This window comes from Mustela putorius, unplaced genomic scaffold (genome assembly GCF_011764305.1).
Source record: "Mustela putorius furo isolate JIRA1106 unplaced genomic scaffold, ASM1176430v1.1 tig00000129_pilon_pilon_pilon, whole genome shotgun sequence".
Taxonomy (NCBI): domain Eukaryota; kingdom Metazoa; phylum Chordata; class Mammalia; order Carnivora; family Mustelidae; genus Mustela; species Mustela putorius.
Genome location: NW_025421290.1, coordinates 38420752 through 38437972, shown reverse-complemented (window position 1 = coordinate 38437972; position 17221 = coordinate 38420752). Strand labels below are relative to the sequence as shown.

The following is a 17221-nucleotide window of genomic DNA, read 5'->3' as shown; positions in this document are numbered from 1 at the left end:
CGGTCTGATAGCATAGCAAAAGCACAGACTTAACAGGCTCCCCCGGCTCTGACCAGCCCTACCTTCATGTCTTTAATGGAAGCCACCACCCATCTTTGGGCTCACTGTGAGGAGGATTAGACTACTGTCCTGTCCCCCCCCCCTCCCCGCCCCCCAGGTACCATGCCCCCCTTGTAAGACTTTCCCACAGATTCTAGGGCCCCCTGTATGCCATCCCTTCCTCTCAGCTCAAAGCTGTGCAGGGCACAGGCTGGCATGCCCTTCACCATCACCCCCGCTTCGTACCCTCTCGTGGACCCCAAGCTCATGACTATCATGGAGCTTCTCTGAGGGAGCCTTCCACTCTCCTTCCAGCAGGGCTGCTCTGGTCGCATTCAGGAGGCAAGAACACCATAGGCAATGGCAGGCTTTATTAGGGGACGGGGTGGGGGAGGTATGGGCAAGCCCCAGGGAAAGCACACGCGCAGTCTGTTTCCCCCAGCCTGCCCTTTGCAGGAGTCGTCCCTTCCCCTAGTTAGAGTTGGGCCTTCACAGCCAGACTGATGAAGTGTCTGGCGCCCCCTGGTGGTGGTGGTGGTGAGACACTGGAAGGAAGAGGTTGGGGGCAGAGGTCTGGTGAAATATCCTTCTTAGGTGCCACACCCCCGTGACAGGGTGAGCCCCCAGGGGAATCAGAGGGCCCCCACACCTGGGAGGGGACTTTCTTTGAGGTAACTACTTACCCCGGTTCCTCAGGGACCAGAAACATTTTTGGTTCTGGCTAAAAGCTTAGGCAATCATTCCATGTGTTTTGTGAAGTCACAGTGGACGATGAATTGAATGGACCCTCAAGACGAAGATGCAAAATGGTAAATAGGACAAATGCCTGAGAGGGGAATTGTAATGGGTACAGAGTGTGGTAGTGGCTCCAGCCTGGAGGCCCATGGGGCAGCTCCCCTCTCCACTCTGGTGGGCTAGCTGGGGAAGGGAGCCCTTTACTCTGTTTTCAAAATGACGAAGGGGCACTAAGTGACTCCCTCTCCCCTTCCTTATCCTGATTTCCCTCTCCTGCCTGCCTTTGTTTTCCCATCGGAAAGCACGAAGGTAGGGGGCATGGTCAGGGTGGGGAGTGGATCGTCCTGTCCCCCCGCCTGGCCTCCTGCCCCCTGCAGCCGCCTCCCCGCTTTCCCAGCTCCCCAACCCGTGCAGGCAGAGCCTGGGAGTGGAAAGAGGCCCCCTAGGTGCACGGCTAACATGAGCAGGCTGGCCGGCCACTGGCTCAGTGGACCCGTATCCTCAGATGAGTCTCCAGAGATGTCCCACATGGGGCACAGGGCAGCTGCTGAGTCACAAGAGCTTGCAGTCCACTCAGCAGGCGGCCAGGAGCTCAGAGCTCAGGCTGGGGAAGGCACCTGTAACCCGGCAGGTCTGCGGTCAAGGGACAGAGAGCTGTTGGCTGGTGGGTGGAGAGCAGATGGGCGGAGGGGTCCGAGCTGCCCAGCCGGCTGAGCTCTCCTTGTCCCTCCCCCTCAGCAGTGACCAGAAAGGGTCTCCAGAGCTGGCTGGAGGCCGCCCAGGCCCTTCTGGGCAGTGGTGATGGTTACGACAACGCCCAAGAGTGGTGCTGAGCGGTGGCGGGGGGCAGCGGCCCCGCCTTCTTCGCCCAAGGGTCACTGATGAGATGGGCCTGCTCTGGGCAACAGGCAGAGGGGAGAGAAAATCCAGACTAGTCCAGCAGCTTCCATGACCCACTCTGGCCCCTCTTACCCCCCCAGTTTGCTCCACTGGGTACTGCTGAAAAAGGGGTGCGCCTTGAGCTTGTCTACACCGCCACCTCCGGCACCCAGGCGTCGGGCAGGATCGAACTGCAGCAGCTGTGGAAAAAGCCCAGTGGGCTTGACGGGCCTTCCCAGCCCCTTCGCTGAGGCCTGGGCTGACGTGGGGCAGGAGGCGGGGTGGGGGTCCTAGCCACCACTCCCGGCCCACGAAACCCCAGTGCTGTTGGGATAGCAGCATGGGCAGATTTGTTGTCCCCACTCCCCCCCTGCAGCCGCATCAGACACAGCCCAGGGCTGTGCCCTCCCAGCTCCTGCCTTCCACCCTAGAGGCTGCTGCCTCTCGGCCAGCGTAGCTGCCTCTCGGCCAGCGTAGCTCACCTCGGTCAGGAGGGAGGCCGCGGGGCGGCTGAGCCATTCAGGCAGCTGGAGCTGTGTGTGGGGCTGGATTCCTGAGGGGTGGCTCTGCGACAGGGCCTGGGAGAGACAGGGACGGGGGTCAACCCCAGCAACGTCTGTCCGTGCCAGCGGCAGCCAGGCTTTACTCCCCTTGAGTCACGGCCCATGGGGACGAGGAGGAGGGAGGTGTCCTGCTCTGGAGTTACTTCCTGCCGCGTGGCAGAAGATGCCTGACATCCCTTGTCCGTAATTTCCACCACAACCCTCAAAATAAGTTCTAGGACCTTCAAGAAGCAGGCTCAGGGAGGTAAAGGGCTCCCTGGCTCCAAGCCTGCCAGATGCATCCATCTTGGGTTGCATTCAGGGCAGGCATCTGTCAGGAACAATACCGGAACTTGTCTCCTTATGGAAAGAAAATCTCCACAGCAGGCCATGGAGTTCCACTGTCAGGGCCAAGGCAGGAGCTCCCTGTGCTCCAGAACCCTGCAGTCCTGGAGCACGGAGAGGACTCTAGGGAGTCAGGCAGAGCTGCAAGATGCAACCAGGAGGAAGGCCAGGAGCCCTGGGCTAGAGAGGCGGTGGGAGGCGGAGGGGAGAGAACCCCAGCCTTGGGGCTCTCAGAGACTCTTTAGCAGACACACTTCATCCACTCCCGCCATTTCCTGCTCAGCTGTAGTCTGGCCTTGCCTTTGCTGCTTGGCCTAACCAGCCCCCGTGTGATGCTGTGCTCACAGAGAAGCACGGAGGCAGAGCCCGCTGTCCTTCTGCCAAAACTGGACCTTATAGCCCAGACGGGCATGGGTGGGAGGAATGATGCCGTGGCCTTCCAGGGATGAAGGGTTGTGTCCAATCCCAGCCTCCCTCCAGAACACCCAGGTGTTCTCCGGAAACCCTCCCTGACTATCCCAACTCAACTCTCATTTACCTAAGTTGACGACCGTCCCACTAGCTCTAGCTGCTAGGGTGGCAGGTGCGCCCAGTGTGCCCGTGACCTGGGCGGGAGCGGCTTCCCAGGGCTCTCAGGGCCTGTGGGGGCAGCTATGGGGGACGGGGAGGGGGAACAGCCAGGTCTTGGAAAACCAGGTACCCTCAGCCCCGACCCTGGCTGGCTGGACAAAACTGAGTCCATCCTGCAGTCGGGGACACCCCCCAGGGCCCCACCCCCGGCCCAGCTACTCACGGTTCCCGTCAGCATTTCATAGAGCAGAGACCCGAAGCTCCACCAGTCACAGGCTTCCGTCAGCTCAGAAATGCCCCCCACCTCTGTGGCAATAAGAACACACGTGTCCCAGCCTCACCCAAGAGGGCTGGTCTCTCTACCCCGCCTCCCCAGACACCGCCCCTTCCCTCTGCCGGCTCCGCCCACGGCTCCACCCACAGAGGCAGCCCCTCCTCCCCTCTTGCCTGGGGCGCTGTAGAGATTGTCCACGGCCTCCCTGCAGTAGTGGGGCTCCACCTCGGACCACTGGCCAAAATACGTGAGCCGGATGTGACCTTCTCAGCCAGCGTGCGTAGGGAGGACAAAGGGGAAGAAAACTTGTGTTTAGTCGTCCTGGAGCAGGTGGCATGGGGAAGGGGGACTCCAGGGCTTCCCCCGACAGGCTCCAAGCAGGAGCCAGTGGCTGCACTGGGCAGAGCCTCCCTAGGTCCCCTAAGGCCCAGGGACAACCGATATTCCTAGGAGCCGCTGCCCGGGACTCAGGCTCAACCTTGGCTGACGAGACTCGGCGGGGTCCCGTAGGAAGAGGCCGGGGGTCGGCAGGGGAAGCAGACGGCCTCAGAGGTCCCTGGGACTTTGAGGACCTCTCCTCCTCAGTCTGGGGGTGGGGTGAGGACAACCTGATCCCTCCTCCTCCTTGGCCTGGGCGCCTACCTGCCTGGTCCAAGAGCAGGTTCCGGGGGTTGAGGTCTCGGCACAGCACCCCCTGCTGGTGCAGCGCCTCCAGGGCCAGCAGGGTCTCCGCCGCCCACTGCTTCACCTGCTCCTCCTTCACTCTCCAGGCGCCCCAGCCTGACCCTGGGCGGGCCCTAGCCGCTAAGGGGCGGCTCGGACTCCTGCCTCGGCCACAGGCCCCCAGCACCCGGACGGCCCCCTGATGAACCCAAGGGAGCCCCCAAGAGGGCCTCACGTCCGAGCTCTGGCCAGGTCGCCGCCTGGCTTGGAGGTGCAGGCGGCCACTTGGGGCCTTCGGAAAGTCCGAGGGGCGGGAAGTATGGGTCCCGGCAGAGGGGTCGCCTTCAGCCTCGCTCTGGGGCATGACGGGCGGGGCCTCCCTGGCTGGGGGAAGTCTCCGGGAAGTCCGTGGAGGCTCCAGAAGGATTCTGTCCTGCAGGCAGGTGGGTTCCCGGGGAAGCAGTGCTGGGGTCTGGAGGCCGAGGGGTGGGGTGAGTGGAGCCTTCATCCTCTCTGGGCTGGAGCCAGATCTGCCCCCAGACTGTTGGGGCTGCTCCTGGGAGAGCAGGTGCGACCAGAGAGTGCCTCCTGGGCCGTGTAGAGGAGCAGGGAGCATGGGGACAGGGGAGAAGAAGAGCATGGACCCAGGTCCCCAACTCCTGCCTCCCCACTATCCACCATGGTCCTCACCTGTGCCCCTCCCTCACCAGCCCTGAACGCCCTCTGTTCTCCCTCTGGCTCACCCAGAGGGGACCCGGTGTCACAAGTTGGCACAAAATTGGCGCATAACCCCAAGGGAATTGTGAATTATTATTCCTACCCTTGGTTTTTGTGGTAGGTTCACCCGTGCTCAAAATATTATAATTTTTTTTTTACTTTTTAGGGAGAACAGTAGGATGAAATTTAACCAAGTAAAACAGGCCAGGCATGGCCCTGCAGTGACTCTATATCATGGCCCAAGGATATGTCCCTCATTTTAAAAAAACAAAACAAAACAAAAACCACTGTGCTTGGGGTGATGGGTTCCACGGCCCCACTGCTGTCCTCACTACCTAGGAACCACGGTCCTGTGTGGCCACTCCAGAGAATGGGCGTCGACTGGAAAAATGAAAAGAGCCCAAACTGGAGGAAATGGTGACACAGGGGACATCTGCGTCAACACCCTCTCCCAGCCCAGGACATGAAATTCCTCCTCAAGATGTCGCCTGCGCCAGCCGGGTCCCGCCGTCCTCCCCCAGGAAACCCAGGTCCGCTGCCCGGCGCCGTGCCTCTAGCGCATTACCCCCTCCTCGTGCTTGGCGTTTCCCGGGGATGAACGAGGCCATGCCCCAGCCCCGAGGTCCCCTCACCTGGCACGTGCTCCAGCTGCAGGAAGATGGAGTCCTCACTCATGAAGTAGCGGAGCAGCTTGGTCATGTAGGGGACACCGTGCGGGATGATGGTCAGTCGCTCCCGGTTCGCCACAGGACACCTGGACAGGCTCTGGGGAGAGGGCAGGCGGGTCAGCGCGGCCCAGACCAGACGGAGCCCTGCGAGGGGACGTCCTAGCCTGGCTTTAGGGGCGAACAGATGATGGAAGTTAGAAGCCACCCCGGGGAGCAACCGCCTCCCTCCAGTTCCTGACCCGGGCCTCACCCCTGCTCCCACCATGGAATCCAGGCCCTCCACCCTCCAAAACAAGGAAGAGACAGTACGTGTGTCTGTCTGGGAGGCAGGGGACATGCTCAGCTTTTAGATTTGGAGAGAGCCTGGTCTCCAGATACTGGTTCTGGGCAGGAGGCTCCTCAGAGGGGCGTTTCCAAGAGCGGTGAGAAGCCCCGGGGGAATGCAGGATGGCAGGGGACCAAGTGGCACCTGCCTTTACCACGAAGGTCCCTCCGGTCACTGGGTCCTGGACCAGCTGCACCTGCCAAGGTCCAGGAGGCACCAGTCAAGGCACAGGCTAGTTCCTGGGGCCCCAGGGCCCAAGCCCCAGCCCCCCATTTCCTCCACCGAGGCCAACTCACTCCCAGGCAGGGAGGAGGGCAGGCTGCAGTGGGGTGGAGTGTGCTCCTGGCCCCCCACTGAGCTGACGTCAACCCTGCCCTGCTCAGCCCCCCTTCCTTAGACCTGCGGCATTAGCTCTGGTGCCAGCCCTCCGGTCAGGCTGGGAGCCCGATCACAGGGTCTAACTTCCTGTCTCCCCACTCGGCTGGGAGCAATGTGAGAGCAGTGACTCCCCTGTCCAGCTCTGTATTCCCAGAGTCCTGCATGAAGCAGGGAGACCCCTCACCCGGGTGTGGTGCATCGTCCCTCCTGCTGGGTTTGAGGGTGTCCTGACTGGGGGGACCTCAGAGCCAGTCACCTGTTCTGATCTCTGACAGGTGAAGCATCTAAGGCTCTGAGAGTGTGGCCCAAGGTCACTCATGGGCTGGGCTGTGCCTGGGCACACACAGGCTTGGCACGCTCATTTGGGTCCCTTCCCCTGCCTGCTCCTCCTCTTTTTTAAAATAATCTTTCCCTCTGGAGGCGTCTTTGGAGAACAGCCCCCTTCTGTTGCTTTTGGTCCAAGGCAGCAATATGCCAATGGCTGGGTCGGAGCCTTGTCTGGAGTTGGGCCCTTGACCCATCTCTGTGGTGAGCAGGGGTGGACCCCAGCCACAGGAGGGAGCAGGAGCATGCCGGGACAGGAAGGATGAAGATCTGGCTGGGGGAGGGGCATGTGGGGGCAAGCCCAGCACCCTGATGGCGTGCCTCCTTGGCTAGCTGCCTGCCCTGGAGGCACCCCCCCTTAGTGGCAAATGGGCCCCCCGTTCCCCCGAAGCCAGGCCACTGGGCAGTCACAAAGGCTGCATCCTAGGATTGGGGTGGGAAAGGGGCACTGTGTTTAAAACCTGGGCAAGTGAATTGATTTTCTCATCTACCAAACAGGAATTATAAATGCACACCTTCCCTCATTACTGGTTTGTTGAAGCCATACATAGAAAGGCCCTTTGTGGGGCGCCTGGGTGGCTCAGTGGGTTAAGCTGCTGCCTTCGGCTCAGGTCATGATCTCAGGTCCCTGCATCAGGCTCTCTGCTCGGCAGGGAGCCTAATTCCCTCTCTCTCTCTGCCTGCCTCTCTGCCTACTTGTGATCTCTCTCTGCCAAATAAATAAGTAAAATCTTAAAAAAAAAAAAAAAAAAAAAAGAAAGGCCCTTTGTCAACCCACAGAATAGGAGAAGATACTTGCAAATGACACTACAAAGGGCTGATACCTAAGATCTATGAAGAACTCCTCAAACTCAACACACACAAAACAGATAATCACTTTGAAAAATGGGCAGAAGACACAAGCAGACACTTCTCCAAAGAAGACATACAAATGGCTAACAGACACATGAAACAATGTTCATCATCATTAGCCATCAGGGAGATTCAAATCAAAACCACACTGAGATACCACCTTACACCAGTCAGACTAGCAAAGATTAACAAGGCAGGAAACAACGTGTGTTGGAGAGGATGTGGAGAAAGGGGAACCCTCCTACACTGTTGGTGGGAACGCAAGTTGGTGCAGCCACTTCAGAAAACAATGTGATGATTCCTCAAGATATTAAAAATAGAGCTTCCCTATGACCCGGCAGTTGCACTACTGGGTATTTACCCCAAAGATACAGATGCAGTGAAAAGAAGGGCCATCTGTACCCCAATGTTCATAGCAGCAATGGCCACAATCACCAAACTGTGGAAAGAGCCAAGATGCCCTCAACACACGAATGGATAAAGAAGATGTGGTCCATATATACAATGGAGTATTACGCAGCCATCAGAAAGGATGAATACCCAACTTTTGTATGAACATGGATGGGACTGGAGGAGATGATGCTAAGAGAAATAAGTCAAGCAGAGAAAGTCAATTACCATATGGTTTCACTTGCTTGTGGAGCATAAGGAATAACACAGAGGACATTAGGAGAAGGAAAGGAAAAATGAATTGGGGGAATGAGAGAGGCAGACGAACCATGAGAGACTGTGGACTCCGAGAAACAAACTGAGGGTTCTGGAGGGGAGGAGGGTGGGGGGATGGGTGAGCCAGGTGGTGGGTATTAAGGAGGGCATGGATGGCACGGAGCACTGGGTGTGGTGCATAAACAATGAATCCTGAAACACTGCATCAAGAACTAATGATGTACTGTATGGGGACTAACAACACAATTTAAAAAAAAAAAAAAAGGCCCTTTGTGGGCATCTCTCTGGGTGGCTCAACCAGTTAAGTGTCTGCCTTCAATTCAGGTCATGATCCCAGAGTCCTGGGGTTCAGTCCCTCGTCAGGCTCCCCCTGCTTCTCCCTCTCCCTCAGCCTGCTACTCCCCCTGCTTATGTTCTCTCTCATTCACTTTCTGTCAAATAAATAAATAAAATCTTAAAAAAAAATAAATAAAGTCCCTTTGTTCCTATAAAGGCCAGGAGAAGGCCAGTTACCACATTGGACAAACAAACTGCCTCTCTGAACCTTGTTCAACTTCAAAATGGGGTCACGGCCGTACCTCCCTTAGGTCAGTAGGGGGAACCTCTTCCAGCAGACAAGTCTAACGGTGGCCTGCCCCTGCCTTGCCACATGTCCTCTCTCAATAATCTGTAGTGACTGTTCCTAACATTGTCGTAAGGAAGTCCCATGCTGGTAACAGAGCACTTACCCTGCACTAAATGCTTAATATAGATTACTTAATTTTAGCCCCACAGCCCTACAAGGTGTCATTAGTGACCCATTTTATTGATGAAGTCCAGGTTCAGAGAGATAATGTTACCTACAGTCCCACTGCTAAAAAGGAGGTAGAGGCAGGATCTGAATGCAGACAGGGCTGATCCCAGAGCTCTGGAGACCTAACTACAAGTGGGGCACAGCCAGGTGACCATGGCAACTGCCCTCCCCTCGGGGCCTCAACGCGCTCCCCAGTCAGTGTCCTTCCTGAGGCAGCAGTGACACCTGCCTTCTGACCACTAGAGGGCTCTCCTCTAACAGCCAGAAATGGAACCCAGCCTGGTCCCAGCTCCTTGACCAAATTTGGGCAACGTTTGAAAAAGCAAGAAAGAAAATTCTGGGGTCATTTAGGAGAATTGAGTTTCCCACAAATACTGACACTCTGGATAATTCCCCGCTATCCCTTGCCAAATGGGATTCCCTACCACCTTGTCCTGGCCAAGGTCCTCTCAGAGAGAGTCCAAAAAACCAGCGGTGAAGGCTGGGGAGACCAGATTTAAAACTTGATCAGTATACCGGAACATGTTTAATTATATATATACACACATATATACATAAGTATACATATATATTTTTTAAAGATATTTATTTATTTATTTGACAGAGATCACAAGTAGGCAGAGAAAGAGGAGGAAGCAGGCTCCCCGCCGAGCAGAGAGCCCGATGCGGGTCTCAATTCCAGGACCCCGAGATCATGACCTGAGCCAAAGACAGAGGCCTCAACCCACTGAGCCACCCAGGCTCCCCATATATATATATATTTTTTTAAATACACACGCGCATGCGTACACACAGACCCCTATCTATTTAGAAAGAATTAGACTGGGTGACTCAGTGGGTTAAGCCTCTGCCTTCAGCTCAGGTCATGATCTCAGGGTCCTGGGATCGAGCCCTGCATCGGGCTCTCCACTCAGCAGGGAGCCTACTTCCTCCTCTCTCTCTACCTGTCTCTCTGCCTACTTGTGATCTCTCTGTCCAATAAATAAATAAAAATCTTAAAAAAAAAAAAAAGAATTAGACCAAAACATTAATAGCACTTATCTTAGAGCTAGGTAGGATGGTGTGGAATATATATACTGTTTTAAATTCCTCTCTCTTTCATATATGAAAAGTGGAGGGGCATTTTCCCCTTCAAGTAAGCAAACAAAAAAATCCTTCTCTTTTGCTCAGTGCTATGGGGGACAGAGCACTAGCTATCCACTTTACCGTATGAACCTCCATTTCATTCTCTATAACACAGACCATTATTAAAATGCAGCATTGGGGGCGCCTGGGTGGCTCAGCGGGTTAAAGCCTCTGCCTTAGGCTCAGGTCATGATCCCAGAGTTCTGGGATCGAGCCCCGCATCGGGCTCTGCTCAGCGGGGAGCCTGCTTCCTGTTCTCTCTCTCTCTCTCTCTGCCTACTTGTGATTTCTGTCAAATAAATAAATAAAATCTTAAAAAATAAAATAAAATAAAATAAAACAAAATAAAATGCAGCATTGCCCAAGGGCACCTGGGGGTGCTCAGTGAGTTAAGCATCTGCCTTCGGCTCAGGTCATAACCACGGGGTCCTGGGATCGAGCCCTGCATTGGGTTTCCTGCTCAGCGGGGAGCCTGCTTGGGTCCCTCTTCCCATCCCTGCGTGGGCGCGCGCTCTCTCTCAAATAAATAAATCAATCTTGAAAAAAATAAAATGCAGCACTGTCCAATAGAGCATGAAAGAAACAGGGATCTGCACAGTCCAACAGAGAAACCACGAACTGTACGAAAAGCTAGCAAGCCCTTAAAACGTGGTTGGTGTGAATGAGAAGCAGAATATTCAATTTTAACTAATTTTCACTTCAATAGTCTTATGTGGCTAATGACTAGTGGACCGGGCTGCACAGTCTAGTGCTCTCTCCCTGGGGCAACTGGAGGGTTTAATGCAACAGTTTTGCAAATGAGAATGTGCCTTACTCATGTCAGATGAGTGTTGCTTTTTGGAAGGTAGAAGGTAGTTCTGGGCACCCCCTTTTCACCTTTTCATAAAGGGATTTTCTTTTTTTTAAGATACCCACTGAGATCTTGGGACACAGAACAATGAAAACTTCAGTGAAACACAGCAACCCTTTCTTTGAAAATGCCCGAAGTATCATAATCCCAGGAGGGCTCTCTCTCATGGAGCAACCAAGTCCAGAAGTTCCAAACATTCTCTGACTCCAAGGCCCACTGGCGCCTGGGACGGGTACCCAGGGGGAAGGGCAGGGACAGGAGCAAACCCGAGGACCGGTGTCCCATTAAAACCAGCAGTGCGCCTCCCCCCCACTCCCCCCGGCTCGACCCCTTGCTGCCCTTGCTCGACCCCTTGCTGCCAGCATTTCCAGATCTTCCAATTTTGCAGGAGAAGCAGGCTATCTGGACTTCTATGTGAAACCTGCCAGTTTTCAAATGTTGGTAAGGAATGATAATTTTTAAAAAACACCCCTGTATTTGAGCCAAAATAACAAGAAGTGACTTGGATGGCCTTTTTCTTCCCCATGCCTGGGTTCTACATGAGGCTCAGCAAACACGTGGTGATATCTCTCAGGCCCCCCATGCTCCCGGAGAGCAAACCCCTGGGTATTCTAGCCAGAGACCTATCCAGTCCCGGCCCCCCCATACCCCTCACAGTTCCCAGCAACCCCCTCTCCCTGCTAGTACCTCCTTAGCCCCTAGGCATCCCTTTCCAGACCAGTTCACCTAACAACTGGGCATGGGTGAGGGGGGAACTCCAGGCTTCCTGAGCAGGCCCTTGGCCCCGCTCTGCACCCCCCCTCCACCCCCCCCACCCTCCCACCCCCGGGGGCTGCTGGCCTGTGCTGCCCCCTCCTGCCAGGATCTGCCCCTGCAGCACATTCAGGCCTGGCTGCAAGGATCTGGGCCCCAGAGGGGCCCTAACTTCTCTCCTAATTTGGGGACCGTGGTGTTCCTGACTTGGAAATGCCCCTGGAAAGGGAAGCAGGACCTCAGGAGGAGGTGTGCTGGGTGCCCCAGAAAGGGTAAGGGTAAGGAAAGAAAGACAATCTTAAAACAGAATGGTTGGGCTTGGCCTTAATGTGTGCTTTCCATACACACAGGCCTCGGAATATTGGATTCTGAAAATGCTTTGCATATGCGTGTCCCGGGGTCAGACAGATTCGGGAAATTCTATCACAGGCCTCCTTCTCGGAAACGCACGGTATACATTTGCATCCCCAAACCTCGGCAAACTCCGATTATTAAAAAAACAAAGTCGGGTCACTGTAACTCCCCGTAACCCACACCGGTTGGACCTGGAAGCCCCCTGTCCACACCACCTATCGGTTCAGCAGGATCCCACGTAAGGAAAAGGTGGCGGCTGTCTCCTCCTGGCGGGTCTGCGGGAGCCGCTGTGTTTGGCCGGGGCCCGCACAGCCCAGTGAGTGCCGTTGGAGGGAAGGCAGATGGAAGCCGGCCGGCCCTTGGCTGACAGACTGGGGCCCGTTCCAGACACCCAGGGAAGCAGCTGGAGCGCGGCTGGGGGACGGGAAGCCTGCACGCCTCCCCGCCCGCCCTGGTCGCTAGCATTTAGAACCATCAAACACGTATCAAATGTTTCAGCGTGTGCCAGGCCTTTCCCAAAAATTATTTCATTTTAGTTCCCACATGCCCCCTTGCGGGGGAGGACTCTTACCCGGCTTACAGATGAGGAAACCAACCGGGAGGTGAAGGGGTTTGCTGCGGCCACACTGGGCATGCAGCAGGCGGCCTCTATGGGCTCCCAGGCCCGGCAAAATCCCCCAAGGCGTGTTTAAATTACACACTGCCTGGGCTCAGCCCTGGAAATTCTGACTCAACGGGCCCGGGGTGGGGCCCAGACATCTCTTTTTAGGAAGCTCCCTCAGGTGATGCCGATGAACAGCCAGTCTGCGAACCCCATAGCAACTGAGTAGCAACAATTCAGGTGTGGCCTGGGTTGGGGCAGAGGGCAACCGAGTACTGGCTCAGATCTCATCTGACCCAAATGTCTGGCCTTCTGGTTCTCCAGCTCTGATGAGTGTCCCACCGTTCAGGATGGAATGTCGGCTCCTATCCCCCTGCCTGCCCCACAGGAGGGGAAAAGGCCTCAGGCGGGGTCAGGATGAGGGTGGGCAGGGGAAGGGCAGGGGATGGGCAGAACTGTTGAGGCCCGTCTGGGCGCCGGGACCCTCTGCAGGACAGGCCTTAGGAGAGGAGTGTAAAATTCCACCACAGGAACTCCTCAGCCATACTCGGGGAGCGGGGGGCGGGCGGGGGATCTCCAGCAGGCCTGCAGCCCTGGGGTGCACAGGGAGAGTGGGTGGGGGCCTGTGGAGAAGCAGAAGGGGAGTGAGCGGGGCAGAATGTGCTGGCGGGGGGGCCCTGGGCACTGCCTTGCTGGTTTGTCTTGAATCTCTGAGGGAGTGGCGCCCTGAGCTCCAGGCCATGGAAAAGGGGCTGTTGCCTTTTCTGCTCCCTTTTTCCTCTCCAGGACCTGACTGATGTGTGCTGGGGGGAGAGAAGGGTGGGGAGCCCTGGACACAGCTGCTCTCCTCCCCTGGGCCCCGCTGACCCCTTGCCAGCCCCTTCTCCCCACCCACCACCCCATCTGCCTACCCCGTCTCCTTCAGCACCAAAAGCGGGGCCGTCAGCTTACTCACCTTCTCGATGACCCCGACCACCCTGCAGCCCCTCAGCTGCTCCAGGGCAGAGCTCAGTGTGCGGATGGGCCGGAGCCTCAGCGTGCTGAAGCCCTGCAGAGGTGGGAGACAGACCCCAGACTCAGGGCCCAACCTTCCTCAGGCACCGCTTCCAGGCCAGGCCCTCCTCCAGCTGTCGTGTAGGAGGCATGAGGGGGCAGACCTGAGGTCCCTGGAGCCCAGGCCTCATAGGGAGGGAGAAGCTGGCCCTGACTGGCAACGGGCCCACCCTGGCCCCGGGTCACCACACCGCCCTCTACACTCACCCCCGCCCCCCCACTAACCCCCCTCCAAGACCCAGGGAGTCCTCTGCCTTCAGATCCCGTCTTAAAAGCCCCACCCAAAGGAGGCAGCCACTCCCAGGGGTGGGGAAATAACCCGGGGCCATGTGGGTCTCAGGGAACATGGCATGTGGCCCAGGCACCTGCTTTGGGGGAAAGCAGCCTAATAAGATGCAGAAGAGAAAACACATTTCCAACACCGTGGTGCATTTCTCGAAAATCCCCGAGTGTAAGTGGACCCACGTGGTTCAAACCCATTCAAGGGTCAGCTGTGCTCCCTGAGGCCATTCAAACTTCACCAGATGGAGGAAACTTCGAGTGTGTACACATGGAGCTTGTGTACGAGCCATGCGTGAGAGTCTGGAGGTGTGTGTGTGTGTGTGTGTGTGTGTGCATGCGCCCTGTGCGGGGGTGAGACTGGCCGGGAGATGATTCACTAAGTGTCTGAAAATGAAGGAACTAGCTGGGTGTGGGAGATTGGGGGAGCCAGCGGGATAGCAGGGGGACAGCCCTGTCCCTGCACGCAGCCCAAGACAGGAGGTGACAGCCTTCTGGCCTGTGGGGAGGCGGAGCTCAGCTCTCTCCCCACAGAGCCCCCAGGCCTTTGGGGAGCGGGTCTCCTCACCGTGCCAGGGCTGGCTCCCCCACCCAGGGTCTTCTGCAGGTGGCAGGTGAAGATCTCCTCGGCCCGCCGTAGGTACTTGGTAATTTTCAGCTTCACAGCCTCACATCGCTCCTTGTTGGGGTCAACTGTGGGGTAAGGGGGTCACCAGGATCCACCCTAGCCCCAGAGGGCTGGGTGGATCCCGCCGCCTGCCCTCTGCTCTCCAGCAGAGAGGGCGCCTGCTTCCGAGGCCGGTCTGCAGACCATGCCCCGACTCGGCGCCCCAGCCCTCCTCCGGGTGGGAGACACACCCTGGGGGAAGGAGCAGAGTGGGGACTTCCGTGTCCATTTACAGAGAAGGAGACAGAAGCTCCCAGAAAACACCCCTCTGCCGTCTCTGACACCCAGTGTGAAACGGCCGGAGTGGGGCCTGGGACTGGAAGAGGAACGAATTCACTGGGCAGTCCGAAGCCCCGGAGGTGGGGGGCTCTGTGGCAGGGAGGTGGGACCCGTGAAGCAGGGCCTGACTCCTACTGACACCTACCCCCGACCCCCACTGCCCTCAGGGGCACCTGGCCTCAGGGCCAGCCTCTCCCCTGGAGAGACAGTGCCTCACTTTGCCCTGTACAGGCTGCACTCTCTTTCTCGGGAGCCCCAACGGTTCAAACCTCAGCTCTGCCAATGAGAGCTATGGAAACTGAAGCAAGTAATTTAACTGCCTGGTGCCTCAGTTTTCACATCTGGAAAATAGGAATAAAAGTAATTCCTCTATACGACATCGACAACGCATGGAGTTACTCGCATTACTGGGAGGGAAGCTCTTAGACCAGGGTCTGGCCTAAGCAGTGGCTTCAGGAAAGGAAGGGACTCTGAGAGCGGCCAGCAGAGCTGCCTCCCCCACCCCAACCCAGCCTCAGTGGCACCTGTGCTCTCTAAGGCCCCATTGAGAAAGGCAGGGCCTGAACTTCCAAGACTAGGTCTGGCGTATAGGAACCGCTCACACAGGCCAGCGATTAGTACCGTTCTTCCCAGAGGCCCCGCTCACTCAGCACAGACGGACGGAGGACTGAGCCCCAAGCCGACCCTTCTGCAGTGGCTCCCGCCCCTGGCTGGTCTGGCCCTCACCATGCACGCCGCGCAGCAGCACGTCCACGCCATTCTGGTAGTGGTTGAAGGCGGCCTCATAGTCCTCACTGACATCACGTTCCAAGGCCAGCCGGATCTGCGTGGCGGCATCCACCAGGTAGTCACGTTTGGTCATGTCAGGGGCCCCAGGAGCCACCAGGTTGCGAATCTGCTCCAGGTACACGCGGGCCTGAGACCGAGCTCGAGAGCAAGGCTCAGGCTCCAGGCCAGGTCCCGGAGGGCACTCGCAGGCCACCAGGCTCATGGTTGCAGCCCTGTGCTGGTGACCTGAAATTTAAACAGACGCCCCAGGGAGGCCACGGCTGGGAACAACACCCCCATCTCTACCCTGCTTTCCTCCGCTGGATGGGAGACTAATGTTCACCTCCAGGGACTGGAGGGATGGAGCTGGTGCAGGAAACATCCCTTTACTGGGCACACCTTTTGTAAATGGTGATAATAGAATAAAAACATGCTTGGGGCTCCTCCTTTCAATTCAAATTCAGATCAACAGGTATTTCGTGAGCACTGGAGAGAGCTGAGGATATCTGTGATTCAGAACGTCCTTCCTGGGTTCTCACAGACTGGTGTCTCGCACATGGTAAACATATGTTGACCACATGCCAAGGCTGTTCCTCACACTGTTCCCTCCATCCTGCCTGTTCTCCTGGTCATACTCCTCCTACAGGAATCTTATTATCCTTCAGGGTTCAGCTCAGTGGCACCTCCCTCTGAACAGGAGAGTTGCCCTGCTTTATTTCTATTTCCTTTGGTGCCGAGGTCAGCAAGTGAGGACCCCACCCCAGAGAGCCTGGCAGAGCATTAGGCACAAGGCCTGGCCTTAAACCTGTGGGCAGATAAACTGATGGAGGGACAGATTCTGGACGGAGGTGGAGGAAGGAGGTCAGGGCCAACCCTGCCCCAGGGAGGCAGTGGCACTATCCTCTTGGCTGGCTGAGTAAACCTGGAGGCCACATGGCCTCCAAGGACCTGACAGCGGCTGCTCCCCAAGCAGTGTGACACAAGTGGCCAAAGGGAGAAGAGCAGTGGCTTCAGGAAAGGAAGGGACTCTGAGAGCGGCCAGCAGAGCTGCCTCCCCCACCCCAACCCAGCCTCAGTGGCACCTGTGCTCTCTAAGGCCCCATTGAGAAAGGCAGGGCCTGAACTTCCAAGACTAGGCCACCTCTGGCTCTGCGGAGAAAGGGACTCGATAGAGCAGGATGGGGTATGGGGCGGGGAGGGAAACCCATATCTGCAAGCGGGGAGCTGAACCCTGTCCAGGATGCGGCCAGGGGATGGAGGGAGAGATGCCGCACCCTTCTGGCTCCGCCCAGCCCTCCCCCCACCCCGGGGACCAGCAGCTCTGAGGCCTGTGTAGGGGTGGGGTGGGGGTGGGGGTGCCAAGGCTGAGGGGCTGGGCTGCCCGAGTCAGGCCCACGGGCCACCCCGCGGGGCTGGCTGTCGCGGGACAGGGCTGCCGGGCGGCGCCTGGACACGGGAAGCGGAGCGCCCAGCCCGCGAGTCCCGGCACGCAAGGTGCGCCACCCCGCGCGGGCGAGACGGAGGAAAGCGTGCTGGGCGCGTGAGAGGAGGGGACGCCCTCGCCAGGAGGACCGGGCCCCGGAGGAGGGGCCGGGCAAACCCCGTACCTGCCCGAGCCAGGAGCTCGGTCCGCGCGGCCGGACCTACCCCTGCCGCCACTGCCCCTTCACTCGTGCGGGAGACTGTGCGGCACCCGCGCCGCCTTGCGCCCTGCGGCCGGGT

The 17221-nt window shown here is 57.6% G+C and overlaps 1 protein-coding gene across 4 annotated transcripts; it reads right to left on the bottom strand.

Moving 5' to 3' along the window:
- Window positions 1–390: 390 nt before the first annotated feature.
- On the bottom strand, window positions 391–17221 carry RPS6KL1 (ribosomal protein S6 kinase like 1). Of its 4 annotated transcripts, XR_198497.3 has the most exons (13): window positions 17107–17221; window positions 15458–15745; window positions 14354–14478; window positions 13409–13501; window positions 5906–5953; window positions 5397–5529; window positions 4027–4635; window positions 3558–3647; window positions 3334–3416; window positions 2136–2231; window positions 1747–1853; window positions 723–865; window positions 391–584 (listed from the first exon to the last, which is right to left on the bottom strand). XR_198497.3 is itself a non-coding variant. In XM_004739253.3 (12 exons), exons 2-12 carry the CDS (start codon window positions 15720–15722, stop codon window positions 799–801), a joined length of 1716 nt encoding a protein of 571 aa, XP_004739310.1. In that variant the 5' UTR covers window positions 15723–15745; window positions 17107–17221; the 3' UTR covers window positions 391–798. The 4 variants fall into 4 exon arrangements, 3 of the variants coding, with proteins under 3 accessions (XP_004739310.1, XP_004739312.1, XP_004739311.1); XM_004739253.3 differs by having other exon boundaries at window positions 391–865; XM_004739255.3 differs by having other exon boundaries at window positions 391–865; window positions 15458–15626.